A 19647-nucleotide genomic window follows, 5' to 3' on the forward strand; every position below is an offset into this window, starting at 1 on the left:
TCTTTGATTGTCTTCTTAGAATTCGCACAATGGCACTCACACCAGAGCAAATCAAGCAGGTATGAAAAAGCGCTTGCTCGGCGTTTCAGTCAGGCGACGCTGCTCCGCGTTCCTTACAATGCAGTGACATCCAAGCAAAGGACAACAAAGCGAGGCTGGATTGGAGTAGTGGAGTGAATGGGGTCATCAGCACTGAGATTTCCATTGGAAAAACTCCATTGATTGACGCATCACGAATGATGTCCCATGCACTCAAACCTCACCACCAACGCCTTGGCAACTCATTGCGTATTGCTCTGCTCTGTGGTCCCTATTGCTAGTTCAACGAGGACGGCTATCTGATTCTGCCCGACTTTTACACGCACGCAGAGTGCGACGTGCTGCGCGAACGCATCCAAAAGCTCATCCACGAGCAGCTCGACCTGTCAAACCACCCGCGGACCATCTTCTCAACGTCGACGCAGACAAACGACAACTACTTTCTCAACAGCGGAGACAAGATTGCGTACTTTTTCGAGGAGCAGGCGTTCGACGCAGCGGGCAATCTCGCCGTCCCGGTCGACAAGTCGCTGAACAAGATTGGCCATGGTACGTGAGCAGAGACATTCAAGGACAATATTGAAAACATGTTTGCAGGGTTGTTGGGGTGGTGGCGTTGCTTTTGCTTTTGACTGGCGGCATTGGCTCACACCAATCTCACTCTCGCACTGATTTCCCCCCCGTTTCCGATTTCCTTTTGCTACTCAGCGCTGCACGAGCTCGATCCGGACTTTAAAAAGTTCACCACCACCAACAAGGTCAAGGAGCTGACGCGCTCGGTTGGATTCAAGCGACCTGTCGTTGCACAATCCATGTACATTTTCAAGCAGGCAGGGATTGGAGGTGAAGTTGTGCCCCACCAAGACAGCACGTTCCTGCACACGTCGCCGTGCACCATCATGGGCTTCTGGGTTGCGCTCGAGAACTGTGACCTGGATAACGGCTGCCTGTGGTTTGTCCCCGGCTCGCAAAAGGACGGATTGCACCGACGCTTTGTGCGCGATGCTTCTGGCACTGGCACGCTGTTTACTGCCCCCGCTGTCATGTACCCTGATGACAAGTTTATTCCCGGCATCGTCCAGAAAGGTTTGTTCCAGCCTTTGCTCTTTTTCTTCCCATGTATTGTCTACCACTCAACGCTTTTGTTATATCATTCTGGTTGTTTCAGGTGGCCTGGTGCTCATTCACGGTGAAATCATCCATCGTAGCGGCCCAAACAATACATCTCGCTCTCGTAACATCTACACCTGGCATGTGATGGAGACCGAGAACGTGGCGTACAGCCAGGACAACTGGTACGAACTTTTGTTTGTCTCCCTCGTCGCAAACGATGAATCTCGGTTGAACTCTCATTCTCTCTATATTGTGTGACTAGGCTTCAACCCGAGCCCAAAATGACGCTCTATGACGCGTAACGAGACACGTTGGTCTGCAAGAGAACAAAACAGAAAAAAAAAAAAAAACACGACAAGACTTTGGCCGTTTTGTACTCGACGATAGACCACGATAGACCACGATTTTGATCGCATGTTTATTGCACTAATCTGAACGACGCTACGAATACCCACAATGCATCAAAATGCTCACGACTCGTCCTCCTCAACCTCAGTGTCAAAATCTCGCGTCGCGTGCGGGTTGGTTTGCTTTTTGAGTTTGCGAATGTTCACGTTTTGGTAGACAGTCACGGCAACGAACTCCGTCTCCGGGAAGCGGCGCGTCTCGACCACACGCGGGGCGTGGGTGACAGAGTCGACTTGAACGACGTGGAAGTGCAGCACATACTTTTGGAATGTGTTCAAGAGAACATTTCCCGTCTCGTTGAAGGTGTTGGTGACGCGAACTCGAACAAACGAAACCTCCTTTGCCATCCATGCCTCACCGGTGGCGGGCGAATCTGGGTGGGTGCACAACGTTGGCAGCAGCGGAAGCGCGATGCGGCCGTTCGGCTGCCATTCTGCATTGGCGTACTTCCAGCGCGTGCTGTCGACTGGAGAAAGCTCAAGAATGACAGTGTACTTGGCGTCGGGTTGCAGCCCGGTCAAACGAATCACTGGGTGCGGGAACAGACAGCGCCCTTTCTTGGTGAGAATCATTTCGGTGCCCAGCTGGTGGAACTGCTCCCAAAGATCTTTGCCAACCAGCTCGATGCCAATCGTGGACGGTGGAGGCAGGGGCAGGCCTTCGGAAGAAAAAGATGGACGGAGCATGTTGTTGTTGTTGTTGGATGCAAACGAGCCCATCGGAGTGGTGAGCATGGCGCCACTTGCGTTCTGGTCTTGGTCCAGGCCCTGTGCTGCTGCTGCTGGGGGATAGGTTTGAGAACTCGTGGCAGGTGCCGCAGAGCTCTCCATGGAGGGGAATGGATGGCCTGACGAGCCAGACATGCTGCGCGTGACGCGGCGCCCAGAGGCAAACTGCGCGACGCCACCCGACGAGTTGGCGGACAGTGTCATTGAGGGATCCAGTCCTCCAAATCCACTAAACGAGGCAAACAGGTTACTGGCAGACGGCTGCGCGGCAAACCCTCCCGGAAATCCACCCCGCGCAGAGTAGCTATTCCTGACCGAATTGCTGGGGAGCGGGGGCGGACTGATAGAAGGGTTGCGCCGCAGGTACCGGCGTCTGCATCTGTTGGTTCTGTTGGTTGTAGAATGGCTGCTGCTGTTGCTGCTGAGTGTGCCCGAATTGTTGATACGGTGCTTGCGGCTGAAACTCTTGAAGCTGTCGCTGCTGTTGCTGCTGCTGCTGCTGCTGCTGCTCTTGCTGGAATTGCTGCTGTCGCACCTGCAACTGTTGCAAGGTGGGCTGTGGCATCGGGGCAACGCCAAACTGCGTGCCAATCGGACCAAATCCGAACTGCGTGGCCATCGGCACATCGCGTCTCCCGAGTCCGAGCGAGCTCAACCCTCCAGAAAGACTGCCTTTCAGATCCGACAGATGCATGACGGACTCACGCGAAAACGGAAGAGCATTCGGGTCGGCAAACGAGCTGAGCCATTGGGCCAACGGCTGGCTGTCCGCGAGAGAAAACGAGGAAGCGTTGACACTGGCCGAGCCTGCAAGGCCTCCGGCGCCAAAAGTGGCCAACAGCGACGGAAACGACTGCGCTGACGCACTAAAAACGTGGGTGAGCTGGTTTTGCTGCGATCGCCAGGGCTGCGTTTGTTGTGGTTGGTCGAGCGGCTGCTGTTGTTGTTGTTGCAGTTGTTGTTGTTGTTGCAGTTGCTGTTGCTGCTGTTGTTGCTGATACTGCGCCTGGTGCTGCGGTGCGTGGGGTTGGTGAAGCGCCAGCCCATCCTGACTGGTGATGCTTCGACGTGTGCGCATGGGATGCGACGACATGACTGGCGGGCTTGCATCATTGTTCTGCAACTGCAATGGAGAGGGAGTGGTGCGCATGTGTGCGGATGGAGCTGGAGGGACCTCGAAACTGGCAAACCCTCCAAAGAGGGTCGAATTGGGTGCAGCAAACATTGAGTTATCAGGCCCAGCCAAGGTGTCCCCCCTGTGCTGAGCCCCGGACAAGCGACCACCGTGGCGTCGCTGGCCCAAAAGCCGCGCCTTTTCTTGAGCTTGGGGTGAGGTTTGCGCAGCGGCGGCGGACGCTGCTGCTGCTGCTGATGATGATGATGCTGCGGGAGCCGATCCAGTGGTCGTCGATTCTGCCTCCTGTTTGACGGCTGCGACAGCCCCATTGGTGGTTGGAAGCGCATTGGAAGGGGCATTGGAGCTGGGAGGCAAGCTCAGCAAGCCAAGCTGGTGGCTGTGGGCGGCGGCAGCAGCCAGCGCAAACGCAGAAGACGATGGAATGATGCCCAGCACCGAGTTGGAGCTCCCCGACCGCAGGCTGTCGGCGTTATGCAGCAACATCCGGGACGGGTTGCCACCGGTGATTGTCGAGTCGGACGGCTGTGCGAACGAGGTGCTGGGTGCTTGAGTTTCGGCGAGTGCAGCCGCCGCCGCGTTTTTAAACAAGCTGAAAGTAGAAGCGGAGGGATTGATCGAGTTGCCGGATTGCAAAAAGGCGGAATTGAACAAGTTGAGCTCATTCTGGAGAAAGTCAAATTGGCTACCAGAGATGAGATCTGACTGTTGAAGGAGCCCGTTGCTGTTGCTGTTGCTGTTGCTGTTGCTGTTGTTGTTGCCGTTGCCGTTGTTGTTGCCGTTGCGCGGTGGAGATTGCCGCTGGGTGTCGAGACGAATGCGCTTTGCCCGATCGTCCTTCGCTTCTCTGAACTGCGGTTCTTCGTCCGTCGAGCCAGAATCGGCAGAGGCGACAGCAGCACCAGTTGGGCGCCGCTTGTTACCTTTGCTCTTTGCAGTTCCAGTCGTGGCGGCGGCGGCGGCGGCGGCGAGCAGCAGCTCTTTTTGCGATTGGTGGTGTTGGATGCCAGAGTGGGGATTGGTGCTCTTCTTGAGTTCGCGCATGGCAAGGCCCTGGTAGACTGTCACGGCAATGAACGAAGAGTACGGCAGCGTTTCGCTAAACACGGTTGACGTGGGCTGGTTGGTGGCTGGGTTGAGCTGATCAATGCGGACGACCATCTTGTACATTTGGAACGAGTTGAGCACGACGTGATCGCCCGTGTTGGGCACGTTGGTGATCTTGAGCTTGTTAAAGTTGATCTTGGAGGCGTTCCACACGGATCCCAGCGCAGGCGAATCCGGGTGCGTGTAGCTCGCCTGGGTGATTGGTCGGGACGGCCCAACCAGCGGCCGCCACTCTTGGTCGACGAGATCAAACTTCCACCGCGCGCCGTTGGCAGGGACAAACTCGAGCACGATCGAGTACAACGCGTTCGGCTGCAAGCCGCCAACGTCAATCTTGGGCACTGGGAACAAGCAGCGTCCGTTTCGGGTGAGAATCATCTCGGTCGTGTTTTCGCTGAATCGCTTCCACAGCGCCTCGCCTCGCAGGGACACTTGGATGGCGCTGCCGTTCGACCGTGTCACGGCAAGCGGGTGGTCTGCGTCGTCGGCCGTGGCATCGCCGCTGCTCGAGCGGTTGTTGTTGGTGTCGTCGTGGTTGTTGTTGCCTCCTCCGCGCCGTCCAGCCAGCGAGTGTCCCGAAGCGCCACCCCGCCGCAGCGCACCCAGAGACGCTGCATGCGCCCCTGACGATGCCGTGGAGGCAGCCGAGCGCATGGACGACGCGCTCGTTCCAGCAAGGGCGCTGCGGTCGTCGGGAAGTGCGAGGTTCCTCGCACTTAGTCTCGGCTCTCGCTGCTGTTGCTGTTGCCCTTGTTGCTGCTGCTGCCCTTGTTGCTGCTGCTGCCCTGCTGCCCGGCCTGGCGACGCGCTGGTGGTCATCGATGCAGCATTCGCATCAGTGGCGGCGACCGGAGCGGCAAACCCGAGCCCCGAGCCAATGCCAATGCCCGGGTCCATTGAAAAGCCAAACGCTGCATGCGCGCCTGCACTCCCGCCACCAATCGAGCCAGACAGGCTCCGTGTGATGCGTCGCTCGCCCATTGCGTTTTTTTCTTTATATCTCTTAATGCACAAGATGACTCGGAAAAACGAGCGCACACACACGGAAATATAAAAACCCACGCGCTCGCACACAAAGTTGGATCTCAAACGAGCGGGTGTTTTGAAATCGTGTAAATTGCTGTCAAAATGCCAAGCAATCGAGAGTGGGCTTGGTGTTTACTTTTTGGGCATGGACGATAGTTGACAGATTCAACACAAATGTTTCATCACAAGTGATGGAAGTTCAATGGGAGGAAGAGAAAGAGAGAGAGAGAAGAGAAGGGCGATTGGTGGGGAAAGTGCCACCAAAACAAGCACAATTCGCGCTGAAAGTGCGAGAACGCCCAAAGTGCGACAAGTGCCTCAGCATGGGTGCGTGAGGGTGAGTGGAGGCGTGGAGTTAAATCACATGATTCAGCGAAGAACGCTGGTATGCACAGAATGAATCGCTAGGTGTATCCAACAAAAAAATCAACAAAATCGATGCCACACAACACAACCAAACTCAACCAGAACACGACACGCCTGAACCGCATCACAAATGGAACGGCATTTGATCAACAATCAGCCGCTGCAGTTGATCCCAGTAGGCAGGAGCAAGGATGGCAGCGCAGGCGACGATGTTAAACCCAACCATGCGCGACAAACCGTGCACGGCGAGCAGCGTGGCCCATCCAGACCACGAGCCTAGAAATCCAGTCCAACCGAGCGCCGAGCCAGCCCCGCACGCAGCAAGAACGAGTGGCGAGGGCACAAGCCAGTAGGAAACAATCCGCATCCAGGCCATGACGCAGTCGCACCTCAGCTCTTCTTCGCGGTGCGTGGAGAACTGGGGAAGACGGGGTCGCAAGTCCTTCCCGCGCAAGTAGAAATCCACAAGCGTATTGAGCTTGGTCATTCGGACAATGGAAAAGCCCAGGCCCCAGCACAGCTGCCAGCCAGCTCGCTTCAGCACCTTGCTCCACGGCTCCACCTCCACGTGACCAACATCCGACTTTTTCAATGTCGCTGCGTCGTTGTACAGCTTGGAGGGGTTGAGCGTGGAGCTTCCGAGCGCGAGGCGCCACGACGGATTGCCCTGCACCAGCGCGGCCTCGAGAAAGACGAGATGCAGCGACATGGACCTGCTCAAACACGAACTGCCCTGGCATCGCAGCATTGGATCAAGTGGAGAGCCATCAGGCGTCTTCATGGTGCTGAACGCGTCAGAAGAGGCATACACGCCGTTGCATCGGAAGCAAAACTCGCGGCCGCGCCGAGCAGTCGTCGTCGAGGTGCAGTTTGAGTGGGTCATGTGGTCGCAACCCGAAACGCGCTCAATAAACGTGAAGCACGCTGGGCACGCTCGGATGCCGCTCTCAAAGTACTGGCTGGCCGCGCGAGTCAGCTGCACTCTGGCCTCCGCGGGAGTCAGCACTTCGAGGGTTGTGCATCGAAAGCCTTCGTCGCTGGAGTGTGTCGACCAAGGCATCTCACATGTCTCGCAGTAGACCAGCGCGCAGTCAGAATAGGGGCACTGCACCTGGCGGGATGCAGAAGGACGGTGACCTCCGTTCACCGCGGCGACTTCCGGCATGCAGGCATCGTTCTCGGACGCTTGAGGGACTCGCTCGAACGCTTGTCGACCGCACCCACCAGCGCTGGCAGGACAGGTCACACCAGGGAGGGATCGCAACATGAGCTGGTGATGAAGCTCGGCCACAAGGTTGCTCAGACCGGGTGCGGCGAGGTCGGATTCGCACAACTCTTGCTGGCATTTCGCCATGACACATGGGCTCTTGACAGCCGAGACGGGACGAGCCGTCGGAGCGGCATGTGACGTGGGATTATCGATTGCCGAAACGGAGCGGCGCGGACCGCTGTAGTTGCTGGAGGAAATGCCAATGTACTTTCCGTTGACACCAGGGTTGACAATCCGCGACTCGTTTGCAGCAGCCCGTGCCGCAGCAGCAGGGGCGCGCGAGTTGCGGCGGTTGGCACGTCGGGGCATCTCGACATCAGGAGAGGAAGGCGAGGGCTCTGCTTCTTGTGGCGGAGCATTGCACTTTGTTGATGCACGCAATGTGGTCAGCCTCTCGTTGAGTTGCTGAATCATCCAGGTGTTCATGCACTTGGCGCAAACGGGGGCGTGGTCATGCAGGAAAATGGCAACGTTGAGCGGGGTGGCGCCGGGTTCGTCGCTCAACACAACCACCGTGTCACAGCCGAAATCGCACATGACGGGCTGCTGACGGCTAGCAAACTGGCGCTTCTGCTTGGCGGATGGCGAAGGAAAGTGAGCAGCGAATGACGCGCTGGTAGAGGCGGGGGAGGACGAGGAGGAGGACGACGCCGATGCCGATGTTGATGCGGCGTCGGTGGTCGATGCAGCAGCAGACGCGAATGCTGCCATTGCTGGTGAAAGCTGTTCAAGTTGTGCAAGCTCAGCCTGCCATTTGGCCACAAACGAAGACGACGCGGGTGTAGATGGAATGGCTGGAGGTGCCTCTGCGGGAGCATTTGCAATCGCAAGTTCATTGGCAGCCTTGGCCTTGCCCTTCTTCTGTTCAGCCACCGAGCGCAGCAAGAGCTGATGCCGAACCAAGGTTCCGACAGGGGAGTTCATAAAGACATTCCGGGCATGCGCAAAACCTTCAGCAGGGTGATACCAGTACCACCGCAAGTCATCGCTGCTGCGCCAAAGCGCGCAGACGAGCGCAAAGCCCAAAGTGACGGCTCCAATCCTGAGCCATGGGAGGGTGTGAAGAATGGCGTGGAAGTCTGCAACAGAGACGGTTGACATGTCAACTGGATTTGGAGGCAGACGCAAGAGGCTGGACACGGTTTCTTGGAACAAATCGGCTCCAAACAACGTCCATGTGACTGTTTGAGAGATGGCCACCGCCGCGCCACCAGCCCACAGGACGGTTTCGATGCAGCGACGATAGTATGCAAATCGGACAGATTCGACAACGTCCACCACCTTGGACGATCGCTCGCAGTACCTCAGAACGGCGTGTGCATGCTGCGCGCGAACCGCAGAGCGAATCGCTTGAGTGCAGACAACAGCGGTGATCAGACCGCGTTGCATCAGCGGTGACAAGCACAGCTTTACCACGCCCAACGCGGCCAGCTTGACGAGCCACAACGTGTCCCGGAGCGTCGCACGCGCAATGGCCGAGACGGTAGAGAAGAGGGTGCCAAACATTTCGCTGTAAGGAGGCAGCGGTCCAGACCCGTCGCCGCTGTGATTTGTCGGAGCGCCTGCCAACGAACCTTGCGCTTGAGCTGACAGAGCGTTCAGGATGGTCTGACCAGTTGTTCCAGGAGTGGCGTCAGCGAGCGTGGCAGTCACGCGGGTTGCCGCGTCGGCAGTAGCTGATGTCAGAGCTGTGAACTGGGATCCCAAGCGTTCATTCGCCAAATCCAGCAAGCCAACGCTCTGAGCACTTTGCATTGCGCCGGCCGCAGAACCGATGCCACCGCCGCCGCTGCCGATCGACGATGTCACGCCAGTAGCAGACTGGCTCATATGTGTGGTGCCAGGGTGGGAGGCCGGGGACGCGAGGGAAGAAGTCGCGCCGGAAGCGAACGCTGACAGTGTGTTTGCCACATCGTCAGCTGAGGCGGAATTGCGATCATGATGATGCTGATTTTGCACTGCGGCAGCAGCAGCAACATCATGTGCCTGGTTGGATCCGTAGTAAGCCTTGAGGATGTTGACCCCGGCGATGAGTGCGCAGCTCACGGCGTAGGTGATGCAGGTTTCGTCAATCATGCCGCAGCCAATGCAGGCCCACAAGCAGCACCAAAGAAGGACTGCCACTTCTTGTCTGCGTGGCATCTTGCTTTTAAAACGTTTCAACAAAGACAAGATCCAAAAGCAAAACCAAATGGCGTTTTCTCTTTTGTTTTTCTTGTTCACAAACAAAAAATTGAGTGACCTCCTCCTTCGCGTGGACAACAAATTGAAAAGAAAAAAAATGACACAGAGGATGGAGGAAGACAGAAAAAATGAAGAGGGAATAATTGAATGATCGACAACCAATTGAACAGAATAAGGAAACAAAAAGCCAAAAAAACGCAAAAGTCGAAAAAAGCAAACGAAAGCAGAACAAACACAACCCACCAAACCAAAAAAAGCAGCAGCATCAAATGTTAAATCAAGGGACGAGCGGCTCTAGGCCTAAGGCTGGCTATCTACAGAATGAGGCGTGCGAAGTATGGACGACGTGGCAGAAGGCGCATCGACCGAGACGCCCTGGATTTGATAGAACGGATGCAACCGCGAGCCATTCTCCGAGTCGAGCATGGTCAGCAAGGAGCTTGTCAACGGCATGCGATCAACTTGGACCACGGTTTTGGGAGACGCCTCTGTTGCTACTGAAGAAGGTGAAGGCGAGCTTGCTGTTGCTGCTGCTGCTGCTGCGTCACCAAACGCATCGGTTGCAAAATCAGCGGGATCCACGGCAGAGACGAAATCCGACGCATCATCTGCGCCATCGAGGCGCGAAGGAGACAGCGGCGCCGAGCCCCCGGCAAGATCGTGCTCCCGGCCAGCAGACGCAGCAGCAGCTGGGAGCAGGCCGCTCGCCTCTGTCAAATACGGCGGAAGGACAGAGTTGCGCTTGCTGGAGCTGCCTGGCCAGTTGCCGTGCGCCGTCTTGTCCCACACCAAGAGCTCTGGGTGCTCTGTCGAGTCAAGATAGACACTGACGCGTGCGCCGTCTTGCGCGCTCTGATTCGATTCAGTACGACTTATTGCTTGTCGGGTAAGGGCGCCTGGCACCCTTGTCAGCGGCACGGTCGAGTTGGCAGAACCAGCAACATCGGGCGCAAGGTCCGACGCTGGCTGGGACGCAGTCTCGCCGTGTTCAAATTCAACTCGAAGTGGTTCAGCAACAGAACTGCTGACAGAAGGGAGGCCCTCACGTTCCGAGATGTGGTGCACGCGCAAATCCTCTGCTGCACCAAACACGCGCTGCTCTTCCTCAGACAAGGACAAATGCCAGACATCCGAGTGCAGTGGTTGCATGTGCGACAGTTCCCGGAACTGCTTGACAGTGAACTGAGGGTAGACGGAAAGTGCGGGATCGTAGGCAACCGACGGGCGTTTAGGCTTGTCCTTCTCTTTGTCCTTCTCTTTGTCCTTGTCCTTCTCTTTGTCCTTGTCCTTGTCCTTGTCCTTCTCTTTGTCTTTGGACTTGTCCCGCTCTTTATCCTTGTCCTTGTCCTTGTCCTTTTTCCGCTTGGGGGTGCCGGGACCGGCGGAGAGGGGAGTCGCTGAGCCACCAGGTGTGGTTGCTGCCGAGGCAGTTGTGGGGGTCGTGTTAACAAGTTGGTTGTCCGTGTTGGAGCTGCTGAATGGCGTAAAGAAGGTGGTGATGGCCGGGGTGGAGCTGGAGCCAGTGTCAGATTGCCAGCCAGAGTCCTTGGCGGAAGACGGCGCTGCTGGTGGAAGAGTGAGCGACAGCGTTGATCCGCTGCGATCCTTCTTGGTCGGTGTCGCCGCAGGCGTCGCGCCGGATCCAGAGACGCTTGTGTGAATGTGACTGGCCGAGCTTGAAAAAGCGGAATCGCTCGAGCCAACGGCTGTACCAGTCATGGATGCAACAGAACCCGAAGCGGCTACGGAACTAGAAGCAGCGACAGAACTAGAAACGGCGACAGGCATGTCGATCGGGGCCGAGGGAGGCGCAGCAGGTGCAGGTGCAGGCGCAGGTGCAGGTACAGAGGGCACACTTGCAGGTACAGGGGCGGCAGGACTGCGAGACATTAACGTGTCGTCCAATGACCGCGACGGTCCCAGAAGACTCTTGGAGCGAGTTTTGATGGGTGGCATGACGACGTCGTGCGGCACCACAATGGCGCCCTCGGCACTGACATCGGCGGACACGGGCGGTGCGGCGCGTTTCGAAGTAGCAAGTGGCGAAAGAGAGCCAGCCGCCGCGCCATTACTGGGTGCAGCCGTGCCGGGCGACGTGGACGAGGCAGAGCTCGCAACCAGCCACCGCTCATCGAGATACCGCTGCACCACGGAGATGGCGCACCGCTCGCCAGGATCGTATCGGAGCATGGCAGAAACTAGCTCAAGCAGGCGTGGGACGAAGAGCACCCACGGCTTGCGATGCTGGTACTCGTGATGAACGAACGCGGCAAACTCGGCACTCTCGTCGATCGACGGGATGAGCCACGGCAGGTCGCCAGTGAGCATCAAGATTAATACAATGCCCGCGCCCCACACATCCAGAGCCTTGCCGTCAACACGCACAAAGCCCGTTGCACTGTAGACCTCGGGAGCCATGTAGGGCACCGTACCAGTGTCGCGGCAGACCTTGCCAAACTCGGGCCCAGCCATGCCAAAGTCAATCAGCTTGATGTTGCCCTGCTCGTCGAGCACAATGTTTTCCGGCTTGACGTCGCGGTGGACAATGTGGCGTGCGTGCAGGTAGGAGAGGGCGTCGACCAGTTGATTCATGATTCGCCGGACGCGACCTTCCTCGACGCCGTGGTGGTACCTTGGGAAGAGCTCTTCCAGATCGTCGTCCTCGTCCTCTTCCGACACTCCCACAGTCGTAGCCGCGAACGTGACGGACGATGGCGGGCGATGCTGCTGCCGTAGGTATTGCTGCAACTCTGGAATGGTCAGGCCGTGCGCTCCGCCGCTCTGGGCAGCACGCGCCGTCAGCGTTGATCGAGACCGCGAGCGCGACGGTACTCGCAGCGCTCCATGGAGTGTGGTGGCAGTGGTTGCGCCTGCGTGGCTGGCGTTGGCACCGGCGATGACATCGTACAAGTCGCCGCCCGCAACAAACTCTTGAATAATGTAGACGGTGTCCTTGGCGTCGACGTAGTCGAGCACTCGCGCAATATGCGGGTGGATGAGCGTCTCTCCGAGCAAGAGCTCTCGCTTGATCTTCTTGTGCTTGGTCTTGTGCTTGTCGATCGCCTTGATGGCAACGTTGACGGACAGCTGCCGGTCGAGACCCATGTACACTGCGCCGAACGATCCCTTGCCAATCGCCTTGAGGATTTCGTAGCGCTCAAACTGCGACTGCGACGACATGGACGTTGACGAGGCAAAGCTCGACTCGGATGCGAACGCGTCGCTCGACGCAGATGCAGACGCGGTTGCGACCGACCTCGTCACCACGTCGCTCGACCCAGCAGCACCCACTGGTTGGAGTAGGAGTGAGGACGGCGGTGATGCGTATAATGGTGGCTGTGACGGCAGTGTGTTGGTCCCTTGGAAGCGGGAAGCGTCGGAAGCAGGAGCAGCAGGGGTCGAATTTGGCTGTTGGTCCTGAGACGACGACGAGGAGGTGCCTCGAGCGCCACCGCGCCTGGGCTCGTCTGACAATGGTGGCTGTAGTCGCAGTGACGTTGATTCGGCTGGCGTGGTGGTGGCAGAGGGACTCGCGAAGGGGACCGCAGCATCCGAAGCTTGGAGTGAGAATGGCAATCCAGCTTCGTCACTGCTGCTGCTGCTGCTTCCACCGCCCGCCAAGTGGCCGCGCTTTGCTTCAGGTTGGATGTGCGCCTCTCCTCCCACGAAAGCAGCATGAGAGGCCGTCGCAGCGGAGGTCGAAGCGGTGGCTGGACTCGCACCAGTCATCTCGCCACTCATCGTCTTCGCGGCTTCGGCTTCGGCTTCGGCAGCAGCCACCAATCCCAACGACCGCGGTTGCTGCTGCTGCTGTTGCTGTGGTTGCTGCTGATGTGGTTGCTGCCTGTTGTTTGTGCGCAACAGTCGCCCGCCGTCGTCATCTCGTGGCGGTGGCTCCATCATTGTTGTTCAAACGGAAACCAACAATGCAATGCAATGGAAAACCAATAGAAAAAAAAAAAAAAAAAAAAAAACAAGAAAACGAGAAGACGAGAAAACGAGAAAAAGTTTCGCTGTTTTTGGTTGTTTTTTGGCTGGTTTTTTTTTTTTTTTCGGGTTTTCCAGCCACACCCTTATTCACAGCAGTATTCCAAACAACCACAAAACAGACAAACACACACACACGACAAATAGGCACCCAAAAAGGGGGGTGTGCGTGTGTGCTGTTGTTTGTGAAACGATGGAAAAGTCTCGCGACTCTTCACAATTGAACAGTGAAAACAGTGAAAACAGTGAAAAAAAACGCAGAAAAAATGACAACTGTGGCTTTGGTGAAGAATTGGGAACTGAGCTTGAAGAGTAAAATCAAAAAAGAGAGAGAAAAAATGGGATGGAAACATTGAGCATGACACGACAGCAAGGCAGCAAAACGCAACAAACCAAATCGCAAAAACACACAAACACAAAAAAAAAAAGAACAAACCAAAAACAAAAAACTAGCTTCCTCCCTTCTTCCACCTCTCTCACAAACTATGGCTGATGCGGTGGGGTGCCTCGCGACGAAGAATGGGGAGGCTGAGATTGCGGCGGCGAAGACACATAGTGGAAGCCAGGGGGCAGCTGCACAGGTTGCAGCGGCATTGTCGAATGCTGGCCTTGGAAATGGGCAGGCGCTTGCGGACGATAGGTGCTGGCGTAGTTGGCGGAGGCAGCATACAGTGCTGGATGTGGCTGCTGTTGATATTGAAAGTTGGCATAGCCGCTGGCTGCCGCGCTGGGATGAAAGTACGGATTCAGGGGCGGCGCATCACCGAGCAGTCCTGCGCTAGCAGTGGGTGCCATAGGGCGACCGGACGGTGGCTGGCCATACCTAGGATCGAAGGCTTGCTGATATTGGTCGAGGAGCTGTTGCTGCTGCTGCTGGTAGTGGAACGAGCGATTGCTGTGACTGGATGGGGCGTTGGGATCAAACAGTCCACGGTTTTGCGAAATGGGCGGGCGACGGAAGACGTCATCCCCGCCAGCTTCTTCGTCTTGCTCAGCTTCAGTTCGGAGCTGGTTTATCACTTGAGCAGCCATCGATTCCTTGGGCGCGGCCTCAGTTCGGGCTGCGTCAGTAGCAGGCGGCGGATTGACCACGGGTCCTCGCGCTGCTTGAGCGTAGGAGAACACGGGGCGTGCTGTCCCAGTGGTGGTGGTGGTGGTGGTGGTTGCGGCGACTTGCTGTCCAGACGCGCCGGTCGCAGCTGTGGTCGGTTGGGTTTCATCGACCGCCGAGGTCGCCGCCGCGGACGACGCATCTGCAGCCTTGCTCTGCTCAAAAATGCGCGCACGAGCCCGCTCGTACTCGGCAGTGCGCTCCTCGGGGGTCATTGCGCGGCGCTCCTTCTTGCTCGAATCGACCGGCGAGCTGCCAGTGCTGGGGCCCGAGCCTGAGGCAGCAGCAGATCGATCACGTCGCATGATTTTAAAGCTTCCAACAGCCGGCACGGGGGCTGCAGTGGGTGTAGCTTCCGCGTCGCCGGGAAGGGATGACTCGTCGACAGGCGCAGACGATGGCGTGCCATCTTGGACGGCACCGTGCTGTGGCCGTGCACCCAGCCCAAGGGTGGATTGCAGCGGCTGGGAGGGCTGGTGGGCTTGCTGGTATGGGGAGAGGGATTGTGGCCTCGGCGGCTGGAACTGCTGGTGGAGTGGCATGGTCGAATGCTGCCATAGCTGCGGGTGCGGCTGTTGTGATGGGTGGAACTGCTGCTGCGGTAGCATGTGCTGCGGCGCCATGTGCATTGGGAAGGTGGGAGTCTGCCACTGCTGCTGTTGTTGCTGCTGTTGCTGTCGCAGCCAGAGCTGGGCAGAGAAGACTTCCTGGAACGTGTGCTCGGGGAGATGCGAGTGCGCATCTCGCGTCAGTACCATGGTTGTGTCTTCCACTCGTCGGTCCGTGATGCCAAACTGGACGGCGGTTTGGTGGACGAGCTTGCGATGGTACGACGACATGCGCGCAACGTCCAAGCGCAGCGAATTGGACTGGGGCGACGGCGGCGCGCGCATCCACTCGACCAAGCGCTCTTCAATCTGGGCCAGAAACAAGTGGTCCTTGCGCGACTTGTTCAACGCCTCGAGCAGCACCGGATCGTATGACGTCACAAAGCTGTAGTCGCCCTGCAATGGATTGCCAGCCAGCGGCATGGTGGCGGTTGTTGTCGTTGGCATCGTCGACCCAGGCAGACCCGCCGCAGCGAGCGCCTCGAGAGTCGTAAAGCCAGCAGGCACTAGTGATGGACCACTGTCGAGAGGTATGGGCTGGGCTGGGAGGGCGTACGTCGCGCCAAAGCCATGAAACCCAGCAGCAGCAGCAGCAGCAAGCAGCGATCCGGGCTGCGGGGCCAGCTGCATCGCTTGAGCCGCGCGAGTAGTGTTGGGATGCGTACTACTGCTAGCGTCAGTAGCGGGAGTCGCGGTGGACGGAGCAGCGCCAGTGGTGGGACTGGCGTCCGACGGGAAGGCGGGAAGCTGTCCGCCAAGACCGTTTGCTGTTGGCTGGCTTTGCATTTGCTAGTCTGAGAACAAAGAAAAAGAAAAAAGCAAGACTAAATCCAATGTAGAATATAGCACAAAAATCAAACAATGTGAAGGGGCAATGCAACGCAATGGAGTTAGTGTGGTGTGGATCAGCAAAGCTTCAGTTCTCAGTAGCTCGACTCGGCGCAGTCCAGCTCAGACGTCCACACCTGCCATCATCATCCGGGAGCGGCGGTTTTTGTCCAAGCGCATCTGAACGACGAATTTTCACACGGAACGCGGACATCCAACGCGACGCAGTTCAAACTCAATGCATCTTTGCTCACAATGCGAGTTCAAACGAATCTGCTTCCATCCAGGATCATCCCCTCTTAGATTTCTTTACTTTTGCTTTTTTTTGGAACATGTATTGCCTGCTGATGTAAAGTCCATACAATCCGACGCTCTCTCCTCCAAACAATCTCAGATTCTCAGTCATTTTTCCTTGTCCCGTTCGTCCCCCTTTTGACCCCACTTGCCCCCTCCCCCTCCCCCTTCCATCCATTGATTCAGCAACCAGCAATTCCTTTTCAACCCTTCCCTCACACCGAATGCTGCGACTACGGGCAGCGATGAGGCTGCACTGCTCCAATGCACTCGCACTGCGACTTGCTTCTTCAAGCTCTGTTCTCACTCGGCAGCAGCATGCGTTCAAGTCATCCCGAAGCCACTCTCAGATGACATCCAACAACAAGGCTGCAATCGCATCATCTGGCATCACTACGAGCCCTTCTAGTAGTGCTCCTACTATTACTACGACTACTACTGCTGCAGCGACAGGTCAGGCCGAGCTCGCTGTGCTGCAGCAGCGGATTCCAAACAAGAAGCAACGCTGGGTCGCACTCACGATTGCCCAGCCAGACGCATCGAGACCATTCGCTCAGTGGAGCACGCCAAGTGATGGGCCAACGGAACACTCGTCCAGTCGCAAGCAGCCGTCGAGCGCGGTGGACGACCACCGACTGGATGCAGCGGCAGCGTGTCAAACCAATCCCAGCGCATCATCAGAGGGACGGCGGTTGGACGACGAGCAACACCATGAAGCTGCGCATCGACGTAAATCAATGTCAATGCTCCACGTTAGGCAAACACAATCGCCGTCAGCAGCGAGCGGGAACGAGGAGATCAAGCAGGAGATTGTCGACACTTTTGCCGCATCGACCGCACCGCCAGCCCAGCGGCAGCAGTTAATGTACACGCAGTCGCCCGTAGTGTCACCCGAGGCAGCGCCGCTGCAAGACGCCAAGGTCGTCGAGCCATTGCCGCAGCACTCCCAGTCCGACCAAACCTCGACAACCACAGCAGCAGCAGCAGATACGTCGCTCAGATTCCGAGCACCGCCGCTCTTGCTGGGCAAAGTGGACGCCGTCTCGTTCACAGGACAGTCGTTTGCCGAACGATGGGACCCTGAAGCGTCTTCGACATCCACAGAGACACGATCGGCAGCCCCGGTCGGCTCCGGGATTTTCGCGCTCGTGGCTTCTCTGCAAAACGCCGGCCAGCGCGCCTGGCGACTCCGCGAGGACACCCGACACCGCTTGATTGAGGCCTTCTTGCCCAAAGGATACCCACATTCCGTCACTCCAAACTACATGGGCTACTCGCGGTGGCAGGCAGTGCAGTCGGTGACTGGCACGATGACGGGAGGTTTGTGTTTTGCTTGGACTCGGTCTTTTGTTGTTTCGATCCTGTCGTGTTGAGCTATTGACCATTGCTGAAGTATGCCGAGCGAATCTCACCTGCATTGACCATCGCGCGCAGTACTTTCGACACAGGCACTGTTGTATGCGGTCGGCTTGGGCGCGGGTGCCATTCCGCTTGCTGGAGCGCTCAACTGGATTGTCAAGGACGGTCTTGGCCAGCTTGGTGGCGTGGTGTACTCGACCTTTATCAGCTCCAAGTTTGACAGCGATCCAAAGCGCCACAGGTTCTGGTCGAATGCCGCGCTGCAAGCGAGCACACTCCTTGAGATTCTCACGCCTCTAGCACCGGGCATGTTTTTGTTTCTGGCTTCGGTGTCTAACATCGGTATGTTTGGCAGCTCGCCAAGCGGGGGGGGGGCATTGCTGGCTTTACTCACCCAAACAACTTTTCAACCCTTATTTTTTTTTTTTTTTTTGGTTTCCACAGGCAAAAACATTTCTTGGCTCGCAGCCTCCAGCACCCGTGCGCAAATGCACAACAGCCTGACACTGCGAGACAATCTTGGCGATGTCACCGGGAAGGCGGGGAGCCAGGCTATTGCCACGAGCCTGATTGGCACAGGTCTGGGTATCGCCATTGCCCCGTTCGTCGGCACAGACCCGATAGCAGTGCTGCTTGCCTTTCTCCCGCTATCGATTGTTAACATGGTGTCCAACTACCGTTCTAACACCATTGTTCAGTAAGAAGGTTTTCCGGATTTGCTCGGATTTGTGCGATTTTTTTTTTTACGGGTTTTTCTTTTGCACTCGGAATGCCGCACTAACAACGCCGTCCCGGTTCTTGGCGTCCCTCCCATCAACAGCATGCGCACTTTAAATGTTCAACGTGCAGAACGCCTCTTTATGCACTTTTTGCTGCACAACCGTGCCGCCTTGATCGATGCCGCAGGTGAGTCGTTTTCACAAACGAAAAATCCAGTCATTGCACCCTCGCATTCAAACTGCACATTGCCAAATTCACTCTTTGTTGAATTCATGCATGCCTCAATAGCCGCAGATAAAATGGCATTCTCCACGCCCATGCAATACCAGCTGCTCACACCTTCTCAAGTTAGCGGCGCAGAGTCGTTCGTGTGGCATTATCGAACAATTTTTGACGTGCCTGTGTGCGTGGAGCCACCGATTGATGTTGTCTTTGCCAAACACGACGCCACTGCGAGCTCCTCGGCGACCACAGGCAAGGCCACTGCAAACACCCCGCTCTACGAGCCCAAGCGCCTGCTCGAACGTCTCAGGAAGGCACTGGGACGCTCACCTCCAGCGCAACTGCCGATTGATTCGTGCGCCGTTTCTCTGTTGCTCGGCGACGTGTGGATGCTGGGACGCGAGAACTACCTGCTCGCAGTCATGGACGCAACTCAGCACGAAGGCGGCATGCTGGCTGCACTGGACATTGCTTACCAAACGCCGTCATTCTCGCTGCTCCCGTCAGATACACCTCCCACAGCTATTCCGCCGCCTCCATCCAACGCCTCCGAATCTCTTCAAACCGAGCAGGCCGGAACACCGCCATCGCTGCAGCGGCGACGCACTGTTTGCCTGTGGTTCCGTGAAGGTACCACCTCCAACGAGATGGTCACAGGCTTCTTGCATGCATGTCTACTCAGGTATGCGATGGAGGATCCCGATGTGAGGGCCGCATTCCTCGGAGCGTCCGTCGCCGCTTCATCCGGCACCACCGACGCCAACACCGTGCTGCCTGCTGCACACGCCGAGCAGATTCGCTCCATGGTCATCTCCAGTCGTCAGCCAACCGCAACGGACGCGCAACAGCTCGAATCGGAAGCAAACGCGCTCCTGGAAGAGGTGGTTCTATCCCGCGTCAGCCACTCGATCGTTCGTACCATCAGCCCGAACTTTTCAGCGGCGCTCGCCAAAAGCGGCTGGCGCACCAAGAATGTATTCCTAGCCGAAGGCGATGCCCGTCTCGTGACCGACTAAGAAGGGAAGCGGCTGTATTCTTGATCAAATCCAACACAATAAACGCTCATTTTGTTGTTGATTTCACAATCGCACCGACTGTTTTGATTCACAAATGCTATTTTCTTTGAGCATTGCTTGCTTTTT

General features: G+C 57.1%; 6 protein-coding genes across 6 annotated transcripts; 2 read left to right on the plus strand and 4 right to left on the minus strand.

The window, feature by feature from the left end:
* The first annotated feature begins 8 nt into the window (after positions 1 to 8).
* Positions 9 to 1660, plus strand: CAOG_05525 (phytanoyl-CoA dioxygenase domain-containing protein 1). Its single transcript, XM_004346148.2, has 5 exons — positions 9 to 59; positions 321 to 588; positions 748 to 1125; positions 1208 to 1334; positions 1415 to 1660. The coding sequence occupies exons 1-5, from the start codon at positions 30 to 32 to the stop codon at positions 1452 to 1454; spliced, it is 843 nt and encodes a 280-aa protein (XP_004346198.1). The 5' UTR covers positions 9 to 29; the 3' UTR covers positions 1455 to 1660.
* Positions 1623 to 5511, minus strand: CAOG_05526 (T-box transcription factor TBX4; the record flags this gene model as incomplete). Its single annotated transcript, XM_004346149.2, has 2 exons — positions 1623 to 2549; positions 2656 to 5511. The coding sequence occupies 2 exons, from the start codon at positions 5509 to 5511 to the stop codon at positions 1623 to 1625; spliced, it is 3783 nt and encodes a 1260-aa protein (XP_004346199.2).
* A 435-nt stretch (positions 5512 to 5946) lies between these two features.
* On the minus strand, positions 5947 to 9428 carry CAOG_05527 (hypothetical protein). The gene has a single exon (XM_004346150.2). The coding sequence runs from the start codon at positions 9332 to 9334 to the stop codon at positions 6047 to 6049; it is 3288 nt and encodes a 1095-aa protein (XP_004346200.1). The 5' UTR covers positions 9335 to 9428; the 3' UTR covers positions 5947 to 6046.
* An 83-nt stretch (positions 9429 to 9511) lies between these two features.
* CAOG_05528 (protein kinase) lies at positions 9512 to 13350 on the minus strand. The gene has a single exon (XM_004346151.2). The coding sequence runs from the start codon at positions 13277 to 13279 to the stop codon at positions 9677 to 9679; it is 3603 nt and encodes a 1200-aa protein (XP_004346201.2). The 5' UTR covers positions 13280 to 13350; the 3' UTR covers positions 9512 to 9676.
* A 414-nt stretch (positions 13351 to 13764) lies between these two features.
* CAOG_05529 (hypothetical protein) lies at positions 13765 to 15893 on the minus strand. The gene has a single exon (XM_004346152.2). The coding sequence runs from the start codon at positions 15866 to 15868 to the stop codon at positions 13847 to 13849; it is 2022 nt and encodes a 673-aa protein (XP_004346202.1). The 5' UTR covers positions 15869 to 15893; the 3' UTR covers positions 13765 to 13846.
* A 435-nt stretch (positions 15894 to 16328) lies between these two features.
* On the plus strand, positions 16329 to 19568 carry CAOG_05530 (hypothetical protein). Its single transcript, XM_004346153.2, has 5 exons — positions 16329 to 17524; positions 17639 to 17905; positions 18008 to 18260; positions 18384 to 18469; positions 18572 to 19568. The coding sequence occupies exons 1-5, from the start codon at positions 16429 to 16431 to the stop codon at positions 19519 to 19521; spliced, it is 2652 nt and encodes an 883-aa protein (XP_004346203.2). The 5' UTR covers positions 16329 to 16428; the 3' UTR covers positions 19522 to 19568.
* The last annotated feature ends 79 nt before the right edge of the window (positions 19569 to 19647 follow it).

This window comes from Capsaspora owczarzaki (assembly GCF_000151315.2).
Source record: "Capsaspora owczarzaki ATCC 30864 unplaced genomic scaffold supercont2.9, whole genome shotgun sequence".
NCBI classification, from domain to species: domain Eukaryota; class Filasterea; order Ministeriida; family Capsasporidae; genus Capsaspora; species Capsaspora owczarzaki.